The sequence below is a fragment of the Carlito syrichta genome, unplaced genomic scaffold (genome assembly GCF_000164805.1).
Source record: "Carlito syrichta isolate Samal-C Ts95f unplaced genomic scaffold, Tarsius_syrichta-2.0.1 Scaffold289008, whole genome shotgun sequence".
Classification (NCBI taxonomy): Eukaryota; Metazoa; Chordata; class Mammalia; order Primates; family Tarsiidae; genus Carlito; species Carlito syrichta.
In genome coordinates, this window is record NW_007233104.1 from 74,808 (window position 1) to 101,826 (window position 27,019).

General features: G+C 37.4%; 1 protein-coding gene across 1 annotated transcript in view; it reads left to right on the forward strand.

Moving 5' to 3' along the window:
- LOC103256181 (probable phospholipid-transporting ATPase IIB) overlaps window positions 1–26,690 on the forward strand; it is a gene marked incomplete at its 5' end in the record, with an annotated part of 83,399 nt that extends 56,709 nt beyond the window's left edge. The window contains 2 exons of the mRNA XM_021710449.1: window positions 1,433–1,593; window positions 26,441–26,690. Of these exons, the coding sequence (XP_021566124.1) occupies window positions 1,433–1,593; window positions 26,441–26,612 (333 nt within the window). The remainder of the gene's footprint in view (window positions 1–1,432; window positions 1,594–26,440) is intronic.
- Between the last annotated feature and the right edge of the window lie 329 nt (window positions 26,691–27,019).

Here is a 27,019-nt window from a genome sequence, read left to right on the forward strand (position 1 = left end):
ATAAAATTTAGTCTTCTGTTGATGTCACATGAATCAGAAGTAAATGGTTAAGTTAAATGCATGCTGTGTGCTGGCCCAGTGATACCCAAGCAGGTTTCTTACACTGAACACTGTATGAGCTCCCAGGCACCTCTGTGCATGGTGTGAAATGTAAATTTTACCATTTACAGATAAGGAAAATAGACTTAAAGAACTTAAGGATGTTCCCCTAAGTCACACAAATAGAAAACAGAGAAGTTAGATGTGGGTCCAAGTGGGTAATAGTAACAACAGCAGCACTGGGGTGTCCTGCATGGCAGGTACCATGTCACTGTGCGAAATGGGACCCCATTCAGCCCCAGGGTCCTGTGAGGAAGACTCTGTGATCATCCTGTTCTATAGATAAGAAAACTGGAGCTCAGCGTGCCCAGAGTTACATAGCCAGCTGGCAGAATCAGCACATGAGCAAGCTGAAATCCAGGATCCAAGGAAACCTCATTTCTGTGCCGCATGCCATTCGCTTTGTGGGTTCTATAGCCCTCCTGCAGCTCCAGTTCTCCCACCAGTCCCCCCACCCCATTGTATTACACTGTGGTCTTTCAGGGATGAAACTAAGCAAGGAGAAACAGTTCATAGAGATTGCTAGAGCTCGAAATTGAAGCTGCATGCTTCATGAGAACTGAATTCTCTTAACTTGCGGAGTGAATTGTTTGGGCTACTGGTTCTCACTGTTTCCAAGATCCTGTACAGAAGGCAGCAAAAAAGGAACAGATTCTCACTGATGACTTTTCTACTTTGCTCAGCTGAGGAATGATCCACAAAGGGGTTTGGAGTTAGCATGCCTCCCTGGTAGGACTGAAAGTATAGGGTTTTGCACATTGAAAAGTTTGCAGTTCAAGCTACCACTCTAGCCATGACTTTACCCCCTTCATTGAGGAAGTTCTCTCAGAGAGCCTCTTGACAGGGAAGATATACATGCTGGTCTTGGAGACCCGAGTATGAATGTAATCCCCAAGGGGGAATTATGAAGAGCACCTGACATCCCAAACAGGGCCTCTCCTGCCATGGCACATGGCGAAGTATGCTCTTGCTCTCAAAAAAACCTCTCTGCTTCAGGCAGGTCACTGAGCAGGCTTCCAAGGCTTTCCTATGACTTTGCCTCACTTTGTCCTGGTAGGTGATCATGACATCATCCTTCCAGAGAAGTGTCTGAGTTTATTGTGCTTGCATGCTTTGGGGATCATCACTCATGTTCAGAAATTTTGCCTCAGTCTGTTAGAGGTTTTTCAGGAGAAAAGTGAAGTTCATACATTTTTCTATTTCATTATGATAAAGGCTAATTTTAAAAATCTGTAAGTTTCTATGTTATCATTATCATGTATTCTGATTTATGATATGAGGAACATTATGGTTAGCTTGTGCATGCATTAATTTTATGTTTTTTTTCTTTCAGGTTGGCTTGTTGGACCTTGAACTCAACCAGCTGACGAAGGCGCTATTTTTGGCTTTAGTTGCTCTTTCAGTTGTTATGGTAACATTACAAGGATTTGTAGGCCCATGGTACCGCAATCTTTTTCGATTCCTTCTTCTCTTTTCCTACATCATTCCCATAAGGTAGGTTTAAAAATTAAAATAAATATCTGGTTTCGTAGAACATGATTTTGTTGAAATGTATATTTCTCAACTTGAGAGAGATTAACTAAACAAAGAAAGGGAAAGGAGCCAGAAATTGTGAGGAATCCTTCCATAGAAACATTGTTTTGAAGACCGTGGTCAATTTTGGTAGGATGATCTAGAGATCTGATACTTTTCCTTATGTAAACTTATTGATAATATACTCTTATGCAATCAGAAGATATTTCCTGATAAAATTCAAACCTGAATCTGATGAAATAATTTTTTAATTTTCAGTGCCCTTGAATCTGTGTACAATCATTGACATCTTAAAATTATGTATATTTAAAAGAGGATATAATGTATCTGTCAAGGTAGTTAAAATATGGGAAAAGGTAGTGTTTTAGTGTGAACTGTTTTTCAAAATGGCAACTCAGCATAAGAGATTAGATATAAGTAGTTACTATTGAATGCCTAATCAACTTAAAGACGAATATTTATAATATAAACTTTTATAAATTCATTTTTAAATATTTCTAAAAATGATATTTTAAGAGCAATACCCGTAATATATATGATGGAATCTTTTCCTGTGAGTGAGCACCTAAAATACCTAATGACCTGTGAGTGAAATATGAACCTAAAATATACACCTTGTATAACGTGGAATGAATCAGACAGTATGGAAGGCGTGGGCTCCCAGATGTAACCACTGTGAAGAGGAAGACATAGTTTCCTTTATAAGCTGGCTTTCTCTGAAGGTTTCTCTGAAGGGCGATGGCTCTTCCGTTGACTTAGCTCATAATGTTGGTGCTGTCCTCTGTCCTTGGAAATCTGTGTATACCACACTGTCCTCACCACAGTGCCTGTATACACCACCAGCTGTCAGATGCAGGAGCTCGCTTCCCCTCCTTCTGCAGTGCAGGCCTTGGCATGCCCCATGTGCTGGGCTATAGTCACAGGTGGCCAGTCTTGTACAGGGTGCCTAGCACATGCCAGCTAAGTAGATGTGCTGCTCATGCAGAATCTTCTTCCCATGAAGCTGACCTTGGACCCTGCTGGTGCACCTTGCAGATGCTACCTGATGGGGTCCAACGTCCCTGCTTTCTCTTCTCCTGCCACTTGGTGGCCATGCCCGTGTGCCATGCTCTTGCCCATCTGGTTGTGTCCTCCATGTGAGTGTACCTTCACCTCATCCTCCTGTGGTTTATCCCTGCTTTTCACTCATATTTTACCCTAAACACCCCTTCTCAGAGAGGCCTTGTCTACTCAGTACAGACCAAGAAACAACCAGTCACTTACTAGCATACCAATCTATTTTAATTCTGTGAAGGTCTCACTCTTGTTTGTTGACTGTATGAATGGAGTCTTGTGTGGCCCATTTTCCTAGGATAGAGTGTGCATGGCATGCAGTAGGAGCTCTTCAGATATTTGCTGAGTGGACCCATTGCAAGGTCCTGTCCTGTCCTCTGTAGAACTGAGAGCACAGATGGTCATAGTTCTCATGCAAGCACTTAATGAGTGCCATAAGTGGACTCTGTCCCCAAAAGGCACAGATGGGTAAGTGACCATAAACAGAGTATAGCTGTAAAGTACCATAGCTACCTTATTTAACAGTCACACACTCGTCTGTGATGGTGCTTCAGGTAGTTCGCAGCTTGTCCACTTCAGCCTAAATAAGAATGACTTGCCTGTATCCCAGGCCCCTCCATACACCTTGTCTTTCCTCCACCAGCTGCTTCTGTTCGATGTCCCACATACATAACCCTGCTCTCCAGTTCTGTGTTGCCCAGTGCCATGTGAGAATATAGGTTATCTGTCAGGCCAAGGAAGAAATCCCTTTTTACTTGGGGTGAAGAGAAAGACATCTTCCCCACTTTCCTAGTTTCTGCCTGCTGCAGTGCCTATCTCAGGCCTAGACACTGCACGCAGACTTGGTTGGAGGAGCTGCGTCTACTCCAGAGCTACCCCACGGCTGTGCTCACTCACAGAGACATTCTGACCAATAGAGCTCATGACTCTGGTTCTCAGTGGCTACACCGAAGACACAAGAAGGGGCAGGTTTGCATGTTTGTATTATATTGAGAACCTGTCTGCCAGGGGTGCCAATTTTTTTTCCTATGGAAAAAATGTCTTCCGGCTTACAAAATAAGTTGGTAGACTCCTCTGAAATGGCAACCGTTTGGGTTATATTAGACTACGCATTCATTTTGATCAGAACTTCATAACACAAAACCTTTTTAGGATTCTTTTGGAAATTGCTTCCAGAGCTGCGTACCACTTGCTTTGTGAATTGGTATTGTGGTCAATTTTATAAAAATTCTTACAACTAGTCTACAGCTAGATTTTTAAAAATCTTATACTATAGCCTTTATTTTATATATTTTTGTGAATAATGATTTGTTTGCATTTTTTTAACACCTCATTTTTGCTTTCTATTTGTCCCTCTTCTGCATTTGTTTTTCTTTTCTTGCACCCTTTTTAGTTTTTAGTTATCTTTCTACTAACTTGCACCCTTAATTATCTTTCTGCTAACTTGGAAGTAATTATCTATATTTCTATGTTTGTTGTGGTTTCCTTAGAAATTTTGCATATTTAATATGTGATATTTAATAAAGTTTAAAGTTAGTCTTTATCTGTACTTTTTTTCTCAGCCAGTGCAAGGACCCTAAGATACCAACTCTGATCACCTGCCCTTCCAGTCCCACCTAGTCAGCATTTTACTTTATCCTGTTCTGTTGATCTTCAGTGCTTGTAGTAGTAGACCTCTGGGCCCCAGGCTTCTCAGCATCACCCCAATTATAAAAAGGCACTTCCAGAATCATCCTGCATATCTATGACTAGTCTTTTTTCCAAGAGGTGTCAGGGCTTTGAGCAATGTAAATTTCATTTTTGGAAGAATAACCAGACAATAATATTATGTCTGAATTAAGACTTGGAAAATAGAATTCTAATTATTCATGTTCAGTCTTACTGCTTTTTGTTTATACATAAAAAGATAAGAAACAGGCTGGGCGCAGTGGATCAAGTCTGTAATCCAGCACTTTAGACAGCCGAGGTGAGAGGATTGCCTTAACCCACGGGTTTGAGACCAGCCTGGGCAATGTGGCAAAACCTCATGCCTACAATAATGTTTAAAAATTAGCTGGGCATGGTAGCGTGCTCCTGTAGTTCCGGCTACTTGGAAGGCTGAAGCGGAAGGATCGCCTGAGTCCAGCAGGTTGATGCTGGGGTGGCTGTGAGTGTGCCACTGCACTCCAGCCTGGGCAACGGAGTGAGACTCCAATGCCAAAAAAAAAAAAAAAAGATAAGAAACAGCACAAGGTAGCATGCGGTGAGTATTATGGTCAATAAATAGTCTACAGCCAGGCCCTGCCGATACCAGGCAATTGGGCAGACAAAGCCTGTGCCCTTATTCTGTTTTCTTATTGGGGAAGATAGGCATAAATATAATAATAAAGCATTAATATCATGGCATATACTATTATTAAAATAAAACTGAGCATTGGGATAGAGAGAACCTTGTGGGGCTTCAAAGTAAAGGGATTTCTCTGACTTGGTGCTCTTGGAGCTGCAGCCTTGTGGAGAAGCCCCATGGAGGGTTTGGGGAAGTGTCCTGGCCCAGGAAGCTCAGGGTCCCCAGGGTGTTACCTCCAACCAGCTGCCCAGGCTACTTGTTGTCCTCTCTGTCCAGTAGACATGTATTTTCTTAGAAATTCCTTAGGATTTCTTGCTTTCATTAATTTGATTTTTCTTCATTCCATTGAGTTTTTTCAGTTCTGGAATGTCATGTGATGTTACTTTCAAGACTGGTTCTGTTTTACAGTGTAAAGGCCTAATAAGAGTTTTATTCCTACTCATTTCTAGGGCGTTTCTGTCTTTAATTGATAGAAACCATTGAAAAATGTTAGGATTTTCATTTTTTTTAAATAAAATATTTTATTTCTATGTACTATTGCCAGTTAGTAAAATAACAATATAAAGAGGCTTGACCTTTTTCCCTTTATCCAATTAACAGAAAAATTAATTATATTTATGAAAATTAGTCTTGTTATCAGCATTTTTGAAACAATTTTTGTTGTTTTCATATTTTAGTGATTATGCTTGTAGCAAAAAATAGAAAATACTTAAGAGAAGAAAATATCTTGCTGTCTCTAGATAAAGATAAAACCTTTCAGATGTGCTTATACAGACTTATAAATATGAATTGTATACTTACAAGGACACAGATATGCACACCAACACATGCACGCACACACATCCCTCTTTCTTAGTTCACATATTCATTTCTATTCTTTTCTCATGTCTGTTTACATGGACATGCATATACATCAGTGTGTGTACACACGTGCGCATGCGTGCACACACACACTCATACACACACCCCTTAGTCTGTATGTCCTTTTCTCATGACTGCTTTCGTGGACATGTATATATATCAACACACACACACTCTCACACTCTCATACTCTCACACTCATACTCACACTCCTCTTTCTCAATCTGCATATCCTTTTGTCATATCTGCTTACAGAATGAGGAGGATATCAGACTTTCTGTAAGTCTGTCTTGCTTTAGTTTTTCAGTTAACAATTGTATATTTAACATGTTCGTTCAGGCTTGCAGAACCTTACTAGACAGGATTATAACTGCACCTCTGTTTAGCTCCAATTACTTCATACCTACTTCAGCATCATATTTTGCCTTGTTTGTCACAGTCTGAGGGTGCAATTATCCAGATTTGGCAGAAGGGATCAGAACCATAAAATGTAACAAATATGGGATACTGATTTAGGGAATTACGATTTACATTTGATTAAAGCAAATAAACTTTGGCAAAGTTTCCATAAAATGTAGATAACAGTACATTTTAGTGTTGCCAAATATACCTTTGGATTTAATAAAGAATAAGACTTTTTGTTTGTTTTTTTGAAGACAGAATGTTCCCTCTCTTTTTTGATTTTTTTATTATGCAAAAGTCTGATAAAGTACTTCAGTCTAATAAATATCATTTTGTTTTGCAAAGTACACAAGCTTGAAAATAAAGTGTTTTTTTTCCTTTATTGTCATGGCACTCTTAAAAGGATTTCTAAATTTAAGAAAGTTAAGATGTTTTGTTAAAATTCCTCTGTATGGAATAAAATATTTTGAGTTACTTGATACAATTTACATTGTCTTTCAAAGGAGAACATTACAAAATTTAACTTTTACTTTTTAAATTCTAAAATGAATATATGTTCTTTAGATCCTATGCATCTCTCATAACAAAAAAGAATTATCAGAATTTTTTTCAACTTTAAAAAATATTTATTGAGAGAAAGTTCATGTAACGTAAAATTAACCAATTAAAGTGAACAGTTGAGTGGCATTTAGTACCTTTACAGTGTTTTGTAGCCACAACCTCCATTTAATTCCAAAACATTTCCACTAGTCCAAAGTAAAAGCTCTTACCCATTAAGTACTCTCTCATTCCTTGCTTTTCCATTTATACTAATGAAAATGATACCCATTGTTTATCAGAATTTTTTATTCATCTATATTTCCTTGAGATCAAGGACTTGCAGCTCCCTGTCTCTTTAGTTATCACCTCCTTTGTCCATATGCTTTGAAATGCCATGTAAAGTTCCAGTTGATAATTCCCAAACTGTCTCATCAGTGCTCAGAAAATTTTTGCTCCTCTTTGAGACATGCGTGGGTGATAGAGGCAGAATGTTGTCTGACAAAGTAATAAATGTATTCCTTCTGAGAAACATTTAAGAACCTCTTAAAAATACAGTGTCTTTGTTGAAAGCACTAAAGATGCAGGGGTGTTTGTGTGGTTTAGAAGACAGAGTTTTTCAGTGTGGTTTTAATTTTATGATTAGTGAAGCTGAGCATTTTTTCATGTATCTTTTGGCAGCTCATATGTCCTCTTCTGAGAAGTGTCTATTCATGTCTTTTGCCCATTTTTTAGTAGGGTTGTTTGGTTTTTTCCCTTTGGCTTGTTTGAGTTCCTTGTAGATCCTGACTGTTAGGCCTTTGTCAGATTTACAGTTGGCAAATATTTTTTCCCATTCCATGAGCTGTCTCCCCACTTTCTTAATGGTTCCTTTTGCTTTACAGAAGCTTTTCAGTTTGATGAAGTTCCATTTGTCTATCTTCTCTTTTATGGCATTCACTTGTGGAGAGTTGATCAATAGTTGATTGCCTATCCCAATTTCCATAAGGGTATTTCCTGTGTTTTCTTCTAGGATTCCTGTAGTTAGAGGTTTTACATTTAGGTCCTTGATCTATTTAGAGTTGATTTTTGTGTATGGTGGTAGATAGGGGTCCTGTTTTAGTCTCCTGCATATGGTCAGCCAGTTTTCCCAGAACCATTTACTGAATTGGTTCTCCTCTCCTCAGTGGTTGTTGTTGGAGGCTTTGTTGAAGATGAGTTGGTTGAAAAATCGAGGTTTTGCTTCTAGTTTCTCTATCCTCTTCCATTGGTCTATATGCCTGTTCTTATACCAATACCAGGCTGTTTTGATTATTGTAGCTTTATAGTAGAGTTTGAAGTCTGGAAATGTGATACTTCTTGATTTGTTTCCTTAGCTGAGGATTGTTTTGGCTATTTGTGGTCTTTTATGTTTCCAATTGAATTTCTGTGTTGTCATTCCAGGTCTGAGAAGAATGATGTTGGTAATTTAATGGGTATTGTATTAAATCTGTAGATGGCCTTTGGTAAGATAGACATTTTTTGTTGTTGTTGCACAATGCTCAGAACAGTCTCACATGATGCAAAAGTGGCCTGTGTCCGGCAAGACTTTGAAAAGAGGATGGACATCTTAACAATGTTAATTCTTCCAATCCATGAGCATGGAATATTTTTCCATTTGTGTCTTCTTTGATTTCTTTGAGCAGTGTTTTGTAGTTTTCATTGTAAAGGTCTTTCTCTGGTTAAGAAGATGCCAAGGTATTTCTCTCTCTCTCTCTCTCTCTCTCTCTCTCTCTCTCTCTCTCTCTCTCTCTCTCTCTCTGTGTGTGTGTGTGTGTGTGTGTGTGTGTGTGTGTGTGTGTGTGTGTATGTGGCTATTAATCAATGCAAGGAAATTTTTGACAAGATTCTCTTGGGTTTTCAAGGTATAGGATCATATTGTCTGCAAAGAGGGATAACTTAACTTCCTCTTTTCCTTGGATACCCTTGATTTCCTTCTCTTGTCTGATTGCTCTAGCTAGGAATTCCAACACTGTGTTGAACAGGAGGGGTGAGAGTGGGCAGCCTTGTCTTGTTCTAGTTTTCAGGGGACATGGTTTCAGTTTATATCTGTTTGGCAATATGTTGGCTGTGAGTTTATCGTAGATGACTCTTACTATTTTGAGGTATGTTCTACCTATGCCTAGGTATTCAAGGGTTTTTATCAAGAAGGGATGCTGGATTTTATTGAAAGCTTTTTCTGTGTCTAATGATATAATCATGTGGTTCTTGTTATTACATCTGTTGCTGTATTCAATTATGTTTATGGTCTTGCAGATGTTGAACCAGCCCTGTATTCCAAGTAGGGTGAAGCCTACTTGGTCATGGTGGATGATTGTTGAGATGTGTTGTTGGATCCAATTTGCTATAATTTCTTGAGAATTTTTGTATCTATGTTCATCAAAGATATTGGCCTGTAGTTCTCTTTCTTTGTTGAATCTTTACTCAGTTTGGGTATCAATGTGATGTTAGCTTTATAAAAGGATTTGGGGAGAGGTCCAGCTTTCTCGATTGCCTGGAATATTTTCAATAGGATTGGTATCAGCTCCTACTTGTATGTTTTGTAGAATTCTCCTGGAAAGCCATTTGGTCCAGGGCTTTTTTTGTAGGTAGTTTTTTTTATGATGAAGTTAATTTCCCAGATTGTTATTGGTCTATTTAGGGTCTCAATTTCTTCTTGTTTCAACCTTCGGAGGTTGTGTGATGTCAGAAAGTCCTCCATTTTACTTAGGTTTTTGAGTTTGTTTCCATACAAGTGTACATAGTCAAGATGGCCATCATCGATAACTCAAAAACAACAGATGCTGGAGAGGACATGAGGAAAAGAGAACACTTCTAAACTGTTGATGGAAGTGTAAACTAATACAATCTTTGTGGAAAACAGTATGATTTCTAAAAATTGACCTTCCATACGACCCAGCAATCCCTCTTCTAGAAATATACCCGGAGGAACTCAAATCACTCTTACAAAAAAGGAACCTACACGCACATGTTTATTGCAACATTATTCACAATAGCAAAAACATGGAACCAACCATGCTGCACATCGGAAGTGAACTGGATAGAGAAAATGTGGTACATTTTCACTATAGACTATTATGCAGCCAAAAAGAAAAACAAAATTATGAACTTCGCAGCAACTTGGATGGAATTAGAGTCTATAATACTCAGTGATTTATCACAGAAACACAAATTTGAGTACTACATGTACTACTCACTTATAAGCAGACACTGAACATTTATCATAATACAAGAAAGGGATTTGCAATAGTGGAACACTGCTGGGGGAAGGGGGGGCACATCACATCAATAAGAGTACCAAACTTTACCTGTACGATGACCACTTATGTAACTAACCCTGAATGGTATCCCATATCTTCAAAATAAAAACATTACTCTCTAAAATTTTTTAATTATATAAAGATTAGTTTACAGAATGAAAGAAAAAAAGACAGGGTTCTCGTTTCATTTACCATAAGTCAAGCAGCTAAGCCAGTGAACTTGGGTAACTTGCCCATGAAATGCCCGAAACAAATGGCTAGAGGGACACCTGCTACTCTACTCAGACCCCCGTATACCCTACACACTGAAGGATGGACTACAAAAAGTGTCAGGTGACACAAGTACAGCAGTAACTGTTCTGGATTTAGAAATAAACTACTAAAGTTATATTTAAGGAAGTTTTTAGACACTTTATCAAAACCATGCTATATCTGACCAACTATTTTTAGGTCAGATATTCTTTCTGTGTTATTTTACAGGTTCTTGTTAATCTTACTTAAAAGTACCTTTTAGTAAGGCCTCATTTTCTGGTGGAATGCTTGGTGAAAAGAGTGTTTTCAACTTCTTTAGACCTAGGTGTGATATTCAGGTATTGATGATTTGGGGAATTTGGAGCTTATCCAGATTGCAGAAAGCACTAATATTGGGAGATTCAGTATTTGGAGAGCATACACTGGAGAGCATACACTCTTGAAGGCCAAGAGTGAGACTGGGCAACTTTTTGCTGAAGAGATTGGTTTAGGGGCATGACTAAAGTATCCACTCAGCCATCTCAGCAGAAGCCAGGAATAGAGATGGACTTATCGGGGAAAGATCTGTAGGGGAGCCTGTTGCCTAGTAGTGTGGGCTTCCATAACATACACAGGAAACCCACAGTTTTTGAGAGTGTTTTATCAGCAGAAATTATACCTACCTGTCCTTATCCCACCATTGTATATTGGAAGCAGATAATTTGTTTTTCAGTTTCACAGGTCCGTGAATGGAGAGCAGTTTTTCCTTGGTACAGCCCATACCCACTGTCTTACCCAAACCCAATTTAGATAGTGTAGATGATGAGATTTGGGACATTGAGTGGATAATATTTAGTTGAGATTTTGAACTTACTGTTGATGCTATAGTATGTTGAGACTTCTGTGACAATGGGATGAGATGAGTGTATTCTGCATGTGGTTCAGATGTGAACTTGGGAGGGGTGGCTAGAGGGCAGACTATAGTGGCTTCAGTGATGGCCCCCAAAACATGAAATCTGTGAATGTGCCTTACTTGGAAAAAGAGTTTTTGCAGATGTAATTAGGGTAAGGATCCTGAGATGAGGTCATCCTGGATTAGAGTGGGCCCTAAGTACAAAGGTAGTGTCCTTACAAGCAAAGGAATAAGAACACAAAAAGAGAAGGTGATATGGAGACAGAAGCAGAAATTGGAGTGCTGCATCTGGAAGCTACGGTATACCAAGGATTATGGGCAGCCACCAGCAGATGGGGGACTGCAGGGAGGGAGGCTCCTCAGTCTCTAGGAGGGACCAACCCTGCCAACACCTTGACTTTGGACTTTCGGACTTTTTGACTTTTGACTTTCAGACTGTGAGAAAAATAAGATGCTGTTCCCTTAAGCCACCTAAGCCAGCCCTAATCAACAAACACATCACGTGAAGTCATTTCCACCTGCTCTTCCCGTGCAACATCAGGAAGGACGGCATGTCATGGGTGCTCTGTGGCTGTTGTTTTGCTTCTGAGTTACGGAATCATTTCTTGATATGTGAGAGTATTTCCCCTCTGACTCTTGTTGGTTGAGCATGGTGAGAGGATGTATCTGTGTTTCCTATTAAATGTCCTTGTCTTACTTTTTAATAGGCAGTTAAGCCATACACATGCCAAACAATGGCTGGCAGTGTAACAATTCCAGATTTACTTGCTATCCAAGTTATGTTCTTCTAGGAGCTCCTCATGCTGGGTCATTCACCCCAGGTAGAGTTCCATGCTGCTGTGAGGCCTTGTGTGGCCTCGGTGATGTGCATGGCCCAGGTTCTCAGGCCCTGTGGCTCTGTTCTCAGTCTTCATTATGTGACCTTCTCCCCTCTCCTTTCCCTGCCCTTTCTCTTCATAGGAAAATGATCTAAAACTTTGTTACTTTCTCCTCCTCTCCCCACAACACCTCACAAAAGCCAAAAACCAGTTCCTAAAAAGTTCAAGTTTGTTTAGAGTTTGTTTTACAAAAGTAACATTTTTTTTCTATAATGCATCTTTATGTTATTAACTTTTTAGTTACTGGGCATAGCTAATTCATGGCTTCTCTTCTCTATTTTTCTCTAAAACTCCAACCCTCATTGCTTCTAATTGTGGAGATAGTGCTGTGGAATAGGATGTCACTTGATAGGATAGAGGGCACCAGTCAAAAGTAGCTTTGGCTAAAGTGCCCTTCTGGTTCACTCTTTTGAACTTAGAAAACTAAGAGGTTTTGAAGATTAATTGGGGAAACAACGTGAGACATTTCTAAAGCAAAGTATGTTTTCCAGGTTGTAAAGAAAATGGAAATGTCATGATAGAGACAGTAGCAACTGATCAGTCTTGTTTCATAACAGCACAGTGTATTCCTCTTGAGTGGCATGTGTAATTGTGGCTCAGCATATGAGGGATCTAGTTGCTTGCAAACTGCCAGCCATTTAGTACTCGTCTTTATCTAAGACTTAGGGCTAAGTGGGTATGCATGCTCAAGAGGCTGCCTTTATTTTTTCTGTATAAACCTATTATTAGTTACATTATGAAGTATATTGTCACCTTTTATATTGGTTTAGAAAATATATTTTGACTTGTATTACAGGTCATTGCCTGTTTCTTTCCTTAGTGTCGATGCTTGTTGATATTTTCAGAAATAGCGTTTTGTGACAACTCTGATGTAAAACAGTTAAAGCAGATCTCAAGTGTTTATCTTATTTAAGTCATGCATAGACTGTTCATCTTTTGTTTCACTTTTACAAAATATTGTTATTTTGTCATTTTTGTGTTTTAGAAGTGGTTCTCAGTTCTTCACAAATTAATTGCTAAATGTTAGGCTAAATTCAGACTTCAGAATAACTTAAAAATTCATTTAGCAACGTGGAACACGTTCAGAAGTTAATGTATAGTATTCAAAATACACTTGTGCGTTTCTTTTGTGAAAAAGCTTTCAATTATTTGTCATGATTTTACTTTCTAAAATATTTCCCAAAAAGTATTTTAACATGTTTATTGTGAAATATAGCAAAGATACAGAAAAGTCTAAGTGTATGAAACAGAAAATACACATTAATACATTTTTCTAAAATAGATCTTCACCCAGGTTAAGAAATAGAATGTAGTCCAAAAGCTCTCTTTGTCTCTCTCTCTCTCGACTTGATCACAAGTTCTTTCATTTTCTTCAAAATAATCTTTATTTTTTGAAAGAATTTTTAAAAATTATAGTTAACTTTTATTTATAAAAAAAGTTGTTACTTTTTGTCGCATGGGCTACTTCAACAGTCTTTGAACAATGTTTTATTTTGAAACTTGTGGATTTAAAATTTTTACATCTAATTTTCAATGGACATGATTATATAATGAGATACAAGGTGATATTTTGGTATATGTGTATATTATGGAATACTTCTTTTTGGTTAACTTTTTCTTGCCTTTCTGAAGAGCATTGCCACTTGAAATTTCATATTAATATATACAGTAATTTCTTGATATCCACCGAGGATTGGTTCCAGGACCCCCATGCATATTGAAGTCCCACCATCTGCCCTGCAGAACCCCTGCATAGTGCAAGTTGGCTTTCTGTATCCGCAGGTTTCACATCCTGAGAACACTATTTTTGACACATATTTGCATGCGGATGTGGAATCCTGTGGAAGACTAACTTTATTGAAAAACATTTGTATATAAAATGTACTAGCACAAACCCATGTTGTTCAGGGTCAGCTGTAATTTAGTTCCTTCTGTTTTCCTAGGCTATATCATTGAAATCATACTGGATATTTTCTTATATTGTATTATATTATATTGTTACTGATTCACCCATGGTGTCCTCCACACATTTTGAACACACTGCAGCCTAGTTTTCCATTCTACTGTGGTTGCACCATGGGTTGTTTCTTTTTTTGCTATTATAAGCAATGCTGCTGTTAACATCCATGCACATGTGTTCTGCACATCAGCACCCTGGTATGAAGTATCTATCTAGGAGTGGCATTACTTGGTTGTGGCATTTGATAGATTTACTGGATAGCACCAAACTGTTTATCAGAGTGGTGGAACCAGCTTACCAACATCAAGTAGAACGTTCCACTTTCTCAGCAGCACTTATTTAGTGTAAATTGGTTTGTCCTTGCAAATGTAATTATCATTTCTCAGATTGACAGTAATACTAAATGATTACTTTTGTGAACTTTCTAAGTCTTTTGTCCGGACTTCTGGGCAATTAACAATTATTTATGTATTTAGATGCCAGGTTTTTTTTCCAGTTTATGTTTTGTTGATATCCCTCTCAATCTATAGTTTGACTTTTTATTCACCCAATGGTGAAATTCCAAATTTAAAAAAAAAAACCTGTTGATTTTACTTAGTCAAATAGTCTTTTGCTGTCAGTTATCACTCTTTTTCTGTTGTTTAAAAAATCTCAGCTGGGTAAGGGAGCTTAAGCCTGTAGTCCCAGCTGCTCAGGAGGCTGAAAAGGGAGGATCACTTGAGCCCAAGAATTTGAGGCTGTGGTGAGCTGAGATCATGCCCTGCTCTCCAGTCTGGGCAGCAGAGTGAGATTCTGGCTCAAAAATATAAAACAAAACAAAACAAAACAAAAAACCTTTATTACTCCAAGGAGATGAAGCTTTCTTCTTCTCTTATTTGTTGTCTAAAAGTGTAACTGTTTTGCTTTGACCACTGGAAGGAATTTAAAAAAAAAAAATACGGTGTGAAGTAGGGTTTTAAAATATGAATATTTTCCAAACCAATGATCTCAGCACTCTTTCCAGAAAGGACTCTTTCCAGTGATCTAGTGCCACCTTTGCCATACACAAAGTATTTGTGTCTACATGGGCCTGTTTTGAGTTCCCTATCCTGTTTTTCTGTTTCTGACCAAGTGCCAACTATCTTAATGTACTTTTTTTATTCCTTTTTTTTGAGTCAGAGTCTCACTCTTTCACCCAGGCTGGGGTGCAGTGGCACAATCACAGCTCACTGCAGTCTTGAACTCCTGACCTCAGGAGATCTTTCCACTTCAGCCTCCTGAGTAGCTGTACCTACAAGGCACATGCCACCATGCCTGGCTAATTTTTTGATTTTTTTGTAGAGACAAATTCTCACTGTGTTGCCCAGGCTGGTCTTGAATTCCTGGACTCAAGCAATCCTCCCACCTCAGCCTCTCAAAGTGCTAGGATTACAAGTGTGAGCCACAATGCCCAACCCTTAATTGATATACTGTTATAGTAGTCAACATTTGATAGAACAAGTTGATCTTCCTTGTGTTCTTTAAGAATATTTTGGCTCTTCTTGACCATGGCTTTGGCATATCTCTTAATTTTATTTAGGTCTTCTCTAATAAAAATACATTTTCTCTAATTTTGTTAGAGCAGTTCTTAAATACTTGGAATTTTGAAAATGCTGTTGCAAATATCTTTTTTTTAAGTACCATTTTCCATCTCTTCTTGCTAAAGAAATAAAATTTCCTTCTTCTTTTCTCTTTCTGTTGACACAAGGTTTCACTCTGTTACCCAGGCTGAAGTGAAGTAGCACTATCATAGCTCACTATAGCCTCAAGCTCCTGGGATCAAGTGATCCTTCTGCCTCAGCCTCCCAAGTAGCTGGGACTGCAAGGGTGCACCACTATACCCAGCTAATTTAAAAAATTTTTTGAGTTGGGGGTCTTGCTATGTTGCCCAGGCTGGTCTCAAACTCCCATCCTCAAGCAATCCTCCCACCTCAGCCTCCTGAAGTGCTGGGATTACAAGAGTGAGCCACTGTACCCAGCCTAAAATTTATTTTCATAAAATGATTGAATCTGTCAATTTTGATAAAAATCTTACTGATTTTAATTCTTAATCTAAATATATTGAATTGTCTATATAAGTATCTCATTAGTAAATAATGACAGCTTTGTTTCTTTGTTCCAGTTCTTTGCACCATTTATTTCTTTTCCTTGTTACTGTAGCAAAGATCTCTAGTATGATGTTAAAAAGAGAAGTAATAATTATTTTGAAGGGTGTCTATATATTCTTCCTTTGTCCCACTGTCAAAGACAAAAACTTTCAGCAGTTTGTCATTTATGTGTGCTCTAGGTTTTTTATAGAACTTTTCAATATATTAAGGACAATGTTTCTATTCCTGTTTTGCAAAAAGTTGTTTTTAAATCATGAAAGTATTTTTTAAAATATTTTTTCTAGATCTATTGATTTTTTTTTTTCATTTAAAATTTTTTCTCCCTTAATATATTAAGATGGTAAATTGTACTGATTGACTTTGTAATGTGATAACAACCTTGTATGACTGGGGGTGAAAACTCAACAAGATCATGGTATTTTGTGTATTACTAGATTCTTTTTACTTATTTTCTGTGAGATTTTTACATTGGTTTACATGAGTGAAATTGACTTGCAATTTTCCCTTTTCATACTGTTCTTTTGGAATTTAGTATCAAGATTATGACAGTCTCATAAAAACTGGTGAGTCTTTTCTTGTTTTCTGTAAAATATTTAAAGTTGGAATTGTTTATTCCTTGAACATTTCCATATCAGGAAGCCCACAGAAGCCTGAATGTTTCTCTGTGAAAAGATTTTTGAGATATGATTTCTTTAATAGTTATCAGGCTATCCAAGTTTTTAATTTCTTGAGTCACATTTGCAAAGTTCCAGTTTTCAATTAATGGTCAACTGTATTTGAATTTTAAAATTTATTCACGAAAGTGTGTTCATAATGCTTTCCTATCATGTCTTACATATATAGGGTCTGTGATATTGATCTTTTTCATTCTTCATGCTTTTTATTTCTGTCCTTTCTACTTTCTTTTTTTCTTGAACATTCTTCCAATAGGTTTGCCAACTTTCATAGTCTTATAGAAATACCTACTCTTTATTGATTCTTTCTACTGTATATTATTTTTCTATTTATTTAATGTTTAGTTTCTTTCCTCTTACTTTCTTTGGTTTATTTGATTGTATTCATCTTACGTTTTGAAATAGATACTTAGTTGTTAGTTTTCATATGTAGGATCCTATATTTAGTCAATTTTTTGAATATATGTACTAGATACTATAAATTTTCCCATAAATACCATATTGGTTGCATTTCAGAAATTTTCATATGTAGTATTTTTGTTATCGGCAGCTCCTGAATATTTTATCTTCCACTGTTTTTTCTTCTTTGAATAGTTATTACAAAGTTATTTCTTAATTTTCAAGCATAGTTGAAAAATCCCTAATATATCTTTTTTCACTTTTGACTTAATTACATTTTTGTCAGAGAGCATCCTTTTTTTTTTTTTGCTTAAGATCTATAAAATGTTTTGAGTAGTTCTAGGGTCCCATATTTAGCCAATTTTAAAAGACATTCTTTGGATTCAAAACAAGTTGGATTCTGAATTGTGGGTCACAGTATTTCAGCAGTGTTATTAGGTCAGGGTTGTTAGCCTTGTTTTTTGGTTTCTCTCTGCCACTACTGGTTTTCCCTTTCTTTTATAACAATTGTGAGAAATGTTAAAATCTCTCATTTGTAATGTGAATTGTTTTTCCTCAGAATTCGGTCCATTTTTTTGTATTATGTATTTTGTGACTTTGATATTAGATGCATACAAATTTTAATTGTTATCTAATTCTAGTGAATTAAGTATTTTCTCATTATAACATAACTTTCTTTAGCTCTACTAAGGCTTTTTGCATTAAATCCTACTTTGTTTTGTGTTAATGTAGCAATGCCAGCTGTCTTTAATTTGCTTGGCATGTCTTTTTCCATCTTTTTACTTTCAACTTCTCTGTATATTTATTTTTATGTGTCTCTTGTAATGAGCATACATCTTGTATTAGCAAGCCATCTTGTAATTAGTTTAATTTTATTTACCCTGATAATTTTTTACTAGAGTATTTAGTGCATAAACACTTATTATAATAGTTATATTTTTAGTTTAAACCTGCTGTTTTATTTTGTGCTTTTAATTAGATTTACCTAGTCAATATTTTCCTCCTTTTTGCCATTTTATTTATTTTTTTAATTCCATTTTTTACTATAGTAGTTTGAAATTTATATAAGCAGCTTCTGTTCTTTTTAATAATTGCCCTAGAAGTTAACAACATTCTTATCAAAGTCTAAAGTCAGTTCCTTTACTTGTCACCTCAGAAGAAAACTTTCAACAGTTTTCATATGTAGTATTTTTGTTATTGTTAGCTACTGGATATTTTAACTTCCACTGTGATTTCTTCTTTGAATGGTTATTACAGAGTTATTTCTTAATTTTCAAGCATAGTTGAAAAATCCCTAATATGCCTTTTTTCACTTTTGGCTTAATTACATGTCACCTCAGAAGTGTTTAGCCCCCTCTGGACTTATGCCACTTTTGTCACTTATTTAATTCTAAAACACTAAATAAAATCTTAGTTATTCTTAAACCTCAAAGATACTGTATATAGTCCCTGTCATTTTGATTTATTTATATTTTGTTCTTTATTTCTTCTTACATCTCAGACCTTCCATGTGGAATCATTTTTCTTCTATCAGAAAATTGTTCTTTTTGTATTTTGTTTAGTGCTGGTCTGTTTTGGAAACTCAATTTTTGCTTGGCCTTCCTTCTTGAGACATAGTTTCATTGGGTATAGAATTCCAGGTTGCCACATTTATGTTCTTTTTGCTTCCATTGTTGCTATTTGCTAGTTATTTTTTAAGTCTTTACTTCTTTGAATCCTTTCACCCTTTCTAGCTGCCTTTCAACCTTTTCATTATTGGCATTCTACACTGTGCTATAATGTATCTAGGTATATATATATATGATGCTTAGGATTCACTGGGTTTCTTGAATCTATAGATAGGTTTCTTTCATTCATTCTAGAAAATCAGTCGTCATCTCTTCAAATATTGCCTTTTTCTCATGCTGTCTTTTTTTCTTTTTGTGGCATCAATTCACTGTTTAGTACATATCCTCACTACATCTTTTGTTTCTGCTGTGTTTACTTTTGTATTTTCCACCTTTTTTGCCTCTGTGCTTTATTCTGTATCATTACCACTGACTTGTCTTCCAAGTCACTAATTCTGTCTTTGGCTGTGTCTAATCAGCTGTTAAACCAATTTGTTTCTTAATTTCAATTATTGATTTTTTTAGTTCTAGAAATTCTATTTTGTTTCTTTATCACATTGATTATTTTATTTTTGTGTATGCCTTTTCATGCAAATATTTTTCTGGTTTTTCTTATGCATCCATTTGTTTTGTTACTCTGTATCTATTAATATTTGGTAACTTTGTCAATCTTTTTCTCTTGTATTTTGGTCCTCTGGCTCTTGCTCATGGTGTCTTGTTTTGCTATGTGGTGGTGTTTATTGTTATGGTAGGCATTTTTGGTACTTGTATTTGAAAATCTAATTATAGAAATCATTTGAGAACAAAAATGAAGGTATATTTTTCTGAAAAATATACACTTGCTTCTGCTGTGCATTCAAGTTCAAGCTCAGAGACTCTGAATTATTCAGTAACTGTAAGCCTGACTTCAGTCCCACATGCGGGCCTGTTGTCTTCTGGTTCTCTTTTAGTTTGGGCAATTGGTCTTTGCTGGCTGCAGCTTATTGTGGGACAGATGTTGTCTTGTTAGACCTCCCACCTTTTGACGATATGGGGCTTTTATTTTTGTTTCTTTGCCCACTGGACTATTGAAAGGAAGAATCCAATGTGTGGGGACTGGCATGTGGTCTCAGGGCAGAGACTTTATGCTCTTTTACCTTTCTAGGCTCTGATTTATCTTTTAATTTAGCCCAGAAATTCCCCCCTACCCAGTCAGTCCTTTGTCTTTTTTAAGAATTTAAGAAGCATTAAATACAGTATTTTTTGCTGTTTTTATGGGGAGTTGTGGTTCCACTACAGCAATCTGTCGATCCCCAGGACACAGACTTTCCCAGAGTTTTTATATAAAGGAAGCTACGCACATTTGAACAAGCATATCTGATTAATCTCCCTGGTAGTATTTTACAGGGTAAGTTTTTTTGGTTTTTTTTTGAGTTGGAGTCTCACTTTGTCACCCAGGCTGGAGTGCAGTGGCATGCTCACATCCACTGGGCATGGTAGCTCAAGCCTGTAATCCCAGCACTTTGGGAGACCGAGGTGAGGGAATTGCCTGAGTCCACGGGTTCGAGAACAGCCTGGGCAACTTGGCAAGACCTCATCTCTACAATAAATCAAAAAATTAGCTGGGTAGAATTTTAAAGCCCAAATGTGATGAACCTTATCCTTGAGGGTGTAGCAATCGTTCTTTTAAAGACAAAGTACAGCTATGTCATAAAATACTCCGGGAAGGCAAGCTTTAAAAGGTCACCTGGATAAACAACCTGTGGTATATCTATACAGTGAACACTGCCATCAGCAAAAAGAAATCAACTGTCAATACATGCTACAACGCAGACATTGCCTTAATGCTTATTATTTGTGCTGCTGAACAAAATACCTGGGACAGGGTAAGTGCCTGACTTCCTGCCTTTTCACCCTCTAACCCATCCCCTTTACCTAGTTAACTTTGTTGTTAGTTTTTAACACAATCACTGTGTGCTTGATTTGAGGTGGTTTGCCTTATTTATCTTGGCCATTTCTCTATTCTTAGCCTTTTAGAGGCATTTTGTTTTAAGATGTGTCTCTTACATTGTATAAACTTATATCTATTTTATTTACTTATTTGTAAACTAAAAGAAATGTTAATAACCCTTTAGTAGGAATGTTTGTCCCTTTCACAATATTGACATAAAATGTTTGACCTCACTTCTGCATTCTTGTGTATGTATTTATATACATACATGTGTTCTATATAGCATCAGAATGTTTGTATGTTCAGAGTGTGTGTATATATATATTGTATATATGTATGTTTGTACTTTTTTACCATACAGAATATGCTTTATTCTTTTCAAGTTGTTTGGGAATTATAGAACTGTTTTAAATGTATTACTGCCTGACTTTATGTTTACCAAATACATACTTAAACCTTGATTTCTTCAGTTACCAAAGTTGAGAACAAACTTGTCATTCCTCTTACTCATAACGAAGAATTAAATCTTCACTTACTTTCTTCTTTTCTCCTTTTTACTTCCTAATATTTGCTCATTCAATCTGAATTCACAACCCTACTGTTACTGAATTCACAAACCCTACTGTTTTCAGAAGTGATTTTGACCATCATTTTGGTTGTACCCAAGTTTAGGTCACTGTTTATGTCTCGTTAATTTTGGTGCTCACCTTCCCACATTCTTGTATTTCCAGTTTTGATTCATACTCAATCACCTATGATGTTTTTTCAGTATCCTCAGGATGGCTTGGAAATGTCCTCAAAGTTCAGGCACAATACCAGTACGTCAGTGTACAAGTTCCCACATTTGAAGGCCAAACACAGTTCTGCCTACCAGGGCGTCCTGAAGTTCTGTTTCTGGCTCCCTTGGGCTGGCACCAGTCTAAGCAGAAGACAAGATGCTGCCTCCTACTCCCCCCAGGAGAGCCTTGTGTGTCGCCTCTGTCTCCTGCCACTGGCATCTATTCTCAGAGCTCCACATATAGCCACAAGCCCTTCCCACAACCCAGGCCGTCTTCTGTCTCACTTCTCATCTTCAGTTGGACTTTGGTTCGGTCTGTCTAGAAGGCTGATGCTCGGGGTACTTTAAAATACACTTTACTTCAGATCACCAGTCCTCTCATGCCCACTCAGAAACCCACTGTGTACTTAGATCCATTTAAACTACTCTTTACACCTTACTGTATTCTCAAAGTCTTAGGACCTAAGACTACATCCATTTATTCTCATATCTGTTGTAATGGATATAAATCTAATAGAATGCTTCCACATTTGGGGTCCATCACCACCTTCATTTCAGTGACTGATCATGTGTGATCTATGTACATTTCATGTGCCTGATAGGTACAGTGACTGAGCACATGTGATCTTTGTATGTGTGGTGTGCCTGGTATGTCCAGTGACCGACCATTTGTGATCTATGTATATATGGTGTGCCTGATACACTTGTACCCCTGTCCACACACTCTCCGCTTCTTTGAGTCCTTCCCTCTATGTCTCAGGCTCTGCCTTTTCTGTAAAACTTCTGACTCTTGAGACCAGGGATCCCTTTCTCCCAACAATTGCCAGCTCTACTGTTCCTCTTGGTCAGCCTTCTTTGTATACGAGTGGGAATCCACACAGTGCTCATTGCATTGATGGATGTGCTTATTGAGGCTCAGGAAGAACAGGTCTGTCATTAGTCACATCAATACAGTCACACCTAACAGCAGACTGTAAAGTGCAGTCACCTGTGCTTCCTCCCAGTGGAGCTTGGAAGGCAGGTAGGGGGAGGAGAACTTAGTAGGCTGAATTGGCCTCCTGGTCATCTGGATCCAGGCAACAAAGGAAGAAGGATCCTAGGTGACCCCTGATGTGTGGCTATGGTGATAACTGCATGCCAATCATGTGATGGAGAAGTTCCCTCCAGCTAAGAAGGAATAAATGTGTTTGTTTTTATGTTGTTTGGCACAGGAAGGGGGGACAGTGAGAATGTTAGCCTCCATTGTGTACGTATTATTTTAAAAGTGTTTGTGATGAATCTAAGGTCAGATATCTCATAGGCAACAGAATAAATCAGGCTGAAGCCTGGAGAGGCTAAACTAGTCATAGGGATTTGAACGATTATCTCTACCATGGTTGCACTGGGTGGATGCGCCTAGTGAAAATGTTTTGGTGTCATCTCTGCTTCCATGGTGTGCTACGAAATATTTAAAGATACAACAAAATGAAAAATGTTGAGACATTCAGATAAAATGGCGCCTGTGTCTTTTAAGTTGTAAAATTTAGAGGAAAAGGTTTTAATTTTGATAACAATTATTATTTAAATGACTTCTATTTCTTTTGCTCAGATTAGACTCTAAAAATACATCTTGCTTATAGAGTAACACGTGAATTATGTCAGGCAGATTCACTTCCTGAGGAGAATCATGAGCCTTTCTCAGACAGGCTGTAGCACTGGCCTTCCCTGGTAGAGATAAATGCTGCAGGCTTAATTGTAAAAAAATAGGACTTAAATGTAGCAAGCATCATAGAGCCTAAATGGGATTGCATTGCATATTTTAGGAAAATACAGTTCAAATTTATTGAGTCCACATTACCTCCTCAGAAATTTTTGTAGCTATAGTATTAGACTCTTTGTTTGTTTTTATTGTTTTTGTAGAGATAGAGTGTCACTCTGTTGTCAAAGTTAGTCTCAAACTCCTGGGCTCAAGTGATCTTCTGCCTCAGCCTCCCATAGTACTGGATATAGGCGTGAGCCACTGCATGTGGCCAGAGTAGACTATTTTGACCACAAGGAGCCACCATTAAGAAGATCTGAAGTTTCTCTGCTTTCTTAATGTAGCATAAGCAGCTTCATGCGTTTTTCTATTCATAACATTTCAACTTATTTAGGATAGTATATATTTTTTTTTGTATTTATTATATAACCGTGAAAACCATGATTGCCTTTTGGTTCAGTTAACCATCTGAAATTACAAACAACTTTTTCACTTACCTGGAAGGCCTCTTGGTAACAATTTCACAGTTTCAAAAATTAGCAATATAATGAGCTTCAAATATATCTGGTTACAACTACTTTATAATGTTTCTTCAATCCTTCTGAAAATAGTAGGTTTGTATATATAGGGGGATCACAAATCATGTTACAATATAGCACTTTATGGTTGAGTAGAGGTCTAGGTTTTAAAATTCTGTAAAATTAGAACGTTACTAAAAAATAAATGAGATGCAGTGATGATAGTTACTTTGCCAACTTAGAGTTTGATGTTTGAGCAGCTTAGAGGTTTTTAACATTAAAAAGCAAATTTCCCTGTTAACATTTGAGCAAACTATACAACATGCATCACAGTGCATGTAAACAATTGACCCCCCATACAGTATTATTATCTTAGTTGAAGAAGGTTTACTTGTGGCTTTTTCATGAGTGAACTGTAAGCTTACATTCTGCAGTGGTTCTACTTATTTCTGTCACCCTGAAGACGATGCCTCACCTGTCTCATGGATAAGGACTGCTTTTTACAGTCTTCAGAGTGTATTTGTGTTCAACCTCAAATACTTCAATGATAATGATTTGTAACATAGTAGTCCGTGAAATAATTACTTCTCTCAACTCTATAACGACAAAGTTGTTTTATCAAACCCTAAGTTGTGAGTTGAGGAGAATAGTACCCAGGAGACCCTTGCAGACACTCCTGTGATTCTCACCACCTTGAGCCCAGTGGCAGATTGTGACTCTGCAGAAATTCCTACTCAGCCAAGGACCGAAATTCATTTGCTTTACAGTAGCTGAGCCAAGCTGACATTTTCCTAAATACTTTGAGCAAAATCCAAAAGAATACAGCACACAGGGGAAAAGGCATGTGTTTCCAAAGTGCAGATCTCTGAATCAAAGAGTCAGAACTGTGAAAAGCTGAACAGGATGACAGGATATCACATCCCCTTTTGAGCCCTCCTCCTACTCTGCACACAGTGATGTGATCATTCCATGGCCACTTTGCCTGCCTCTGCCCTCAAAACTTTTGTCTACATTTTCACTAAGTGGCCTGTGGTGTCCACTTTATTTATTCTGATTCACTGAGATTCTTTTTCCAAAGCCTAAATCAGAGTCCATGTAAATAGATTTTTTCCTTCTTCAAACCTCCGGCTCTCCCTACTTCAAACCTCCGGCTCTCCCTATACTCACATGGGTCATCCCTGCTGGTTAGTACCATTTGCAGGAATGTCCCTCATGTATTTAGAGCCTTTGTTGCTTATCAGGCTCTCGTTCATTTCTTCATCACCACAGCCGATAAAGAAAACTTTCATTTCTGTCCCACTTGTTAATAGGAGGCACCTGCAGCACAGAAGTAGGCCCCTTGCAGACATGGGTGGCTATGGGCCTGAGACCATATTGCATAGCCAGCCCTCCTCACCAGGATGCCACAGCTATCCTGCTGTAGGAGGCCAGTGGGCTGCTGTGTCCTGCCTGGAATATCTGCTGTGGTAGGGTTTGAGCATTCCCACTTTACTGAGTTTATTCCACTGTGCTAGTGAGGTGCTGGTCTCTGTAACTGATTGTCAAAACTCTTTCCAACTCGTATAGTTCATATACTATTCAAGATGTGAGCTCTATGGACAGATAAATCAAATTATGATTATTTATTTTTCTTTAGCTTACATACAACTTTCTTCACTGACTGTGATTCCTAAAGATTGTGTTCAAGTGTGTGCTTATTAATGGATTGAACCATATAAGTTGCCATTTTGGTAGGTCAAAAGTGGTTGGATGTCAGAAATTTCCATGGTTTAAGTCTATACTATCTGCTCTCTTGGTAGAATTAAATTAAACACGATAGAACATTTTCAAGTTGTTGTATAGGAAGAACTGCACTGTGAATAGCTAACACAGCAGAGGCCACCTTGAAATGTGGTGCAATTCTAATGACTATTCTATATGACCAGTTTTTTAGAGTTTCAGGCCTAGGAGGCCTGCATAGAGACCATCTATTCCAATCCCATGTGCTTTCCGACCAGACTCCAGCACAATTGTCTCAGATAGGATGCGCCATCATATGTATTTCAAATTGCAGTCTTACTATATATCCTCAAGCCACGAAACTTTAAAGGTAATTAAAAAGTTCAATGCATAGGAGTAGGAAGCTTTTTATTTATCATATCATATATCATATCATATCCTGCATGTTCTTCTGGTTTCTAGTTTTGCACCTGAAATTTAGGAGTCATTCAGTAAATAGTTGCAAAATGAATGGGTAAACCCTAAGGCCCATTTTCCATATTTACTCGCAGGAAGACCCTGCCCGATTTCCTTCAGTGTGTGTGCATGCTCTCCTGTGCATCTGTGATGCTTTTTCCTTCCTGGCACTCTTCTGGCAGTCTGTCTTTTTCCTGTCCCATCTAGGGTTTTCAATAGGGAGGACAGGATATGAGATACCCATTTTCTGTCACCTGTAAACATTATCAGGTGTTAAAATGGTTGTTGACTTAAATGTCCACAAATTCTTTGCCTTAAAGTCTGAATTCCAGTGTTACCTATTTCCATGTAAAATTAAAGATAATGCATACAAATTGCATGGGTCTGGATCTCACTAATGACTGCAGTGTGTTTGATTTGGTAGTTTGCGTGTGAACTTGGACATGGGCAAAGCAGCATACGGATGGATGATTATGAAAGATGAAAATATTCCTGGCACTGTCGTTCGGACCAGCACTATACCAGAGGAACTGGGCCGCCTGGTATACTTATTGACCGACAAAACAGGTACCGTTCATAGTCTGTGTTTAACTTGAAATGGATCAAATCACATTCAGTCAAAAATGTTATGGCGTATAGATACGTGCTTGTGGGTATGTGTATGTGTGTGTGTTCGAACAGAACATGAAATACATATTTGGAATTTTACAGACTATTCTTAAAAACTGTCGCACAACTTTTTCTATAGTATACACAAGAATTATCAAAATGTTAAATTCTTAGTGTGGCATATTTCTATGTTTTGAATTTTCTACAATCTTACGTGTTTTTTAAAACTGCCTTTATAACATCTCTTTGTTGACTTGATAAGAGCAAAAACTTCATGTTTATTATAGAATGATACTTGTGAGCTATTAGAAGAAAATATCAGTAAGATATGTGAATTTGGTATTTAATACTCACATTCTCCTAAAGAGCTTTACTGCAAATTACTTGTCCCACC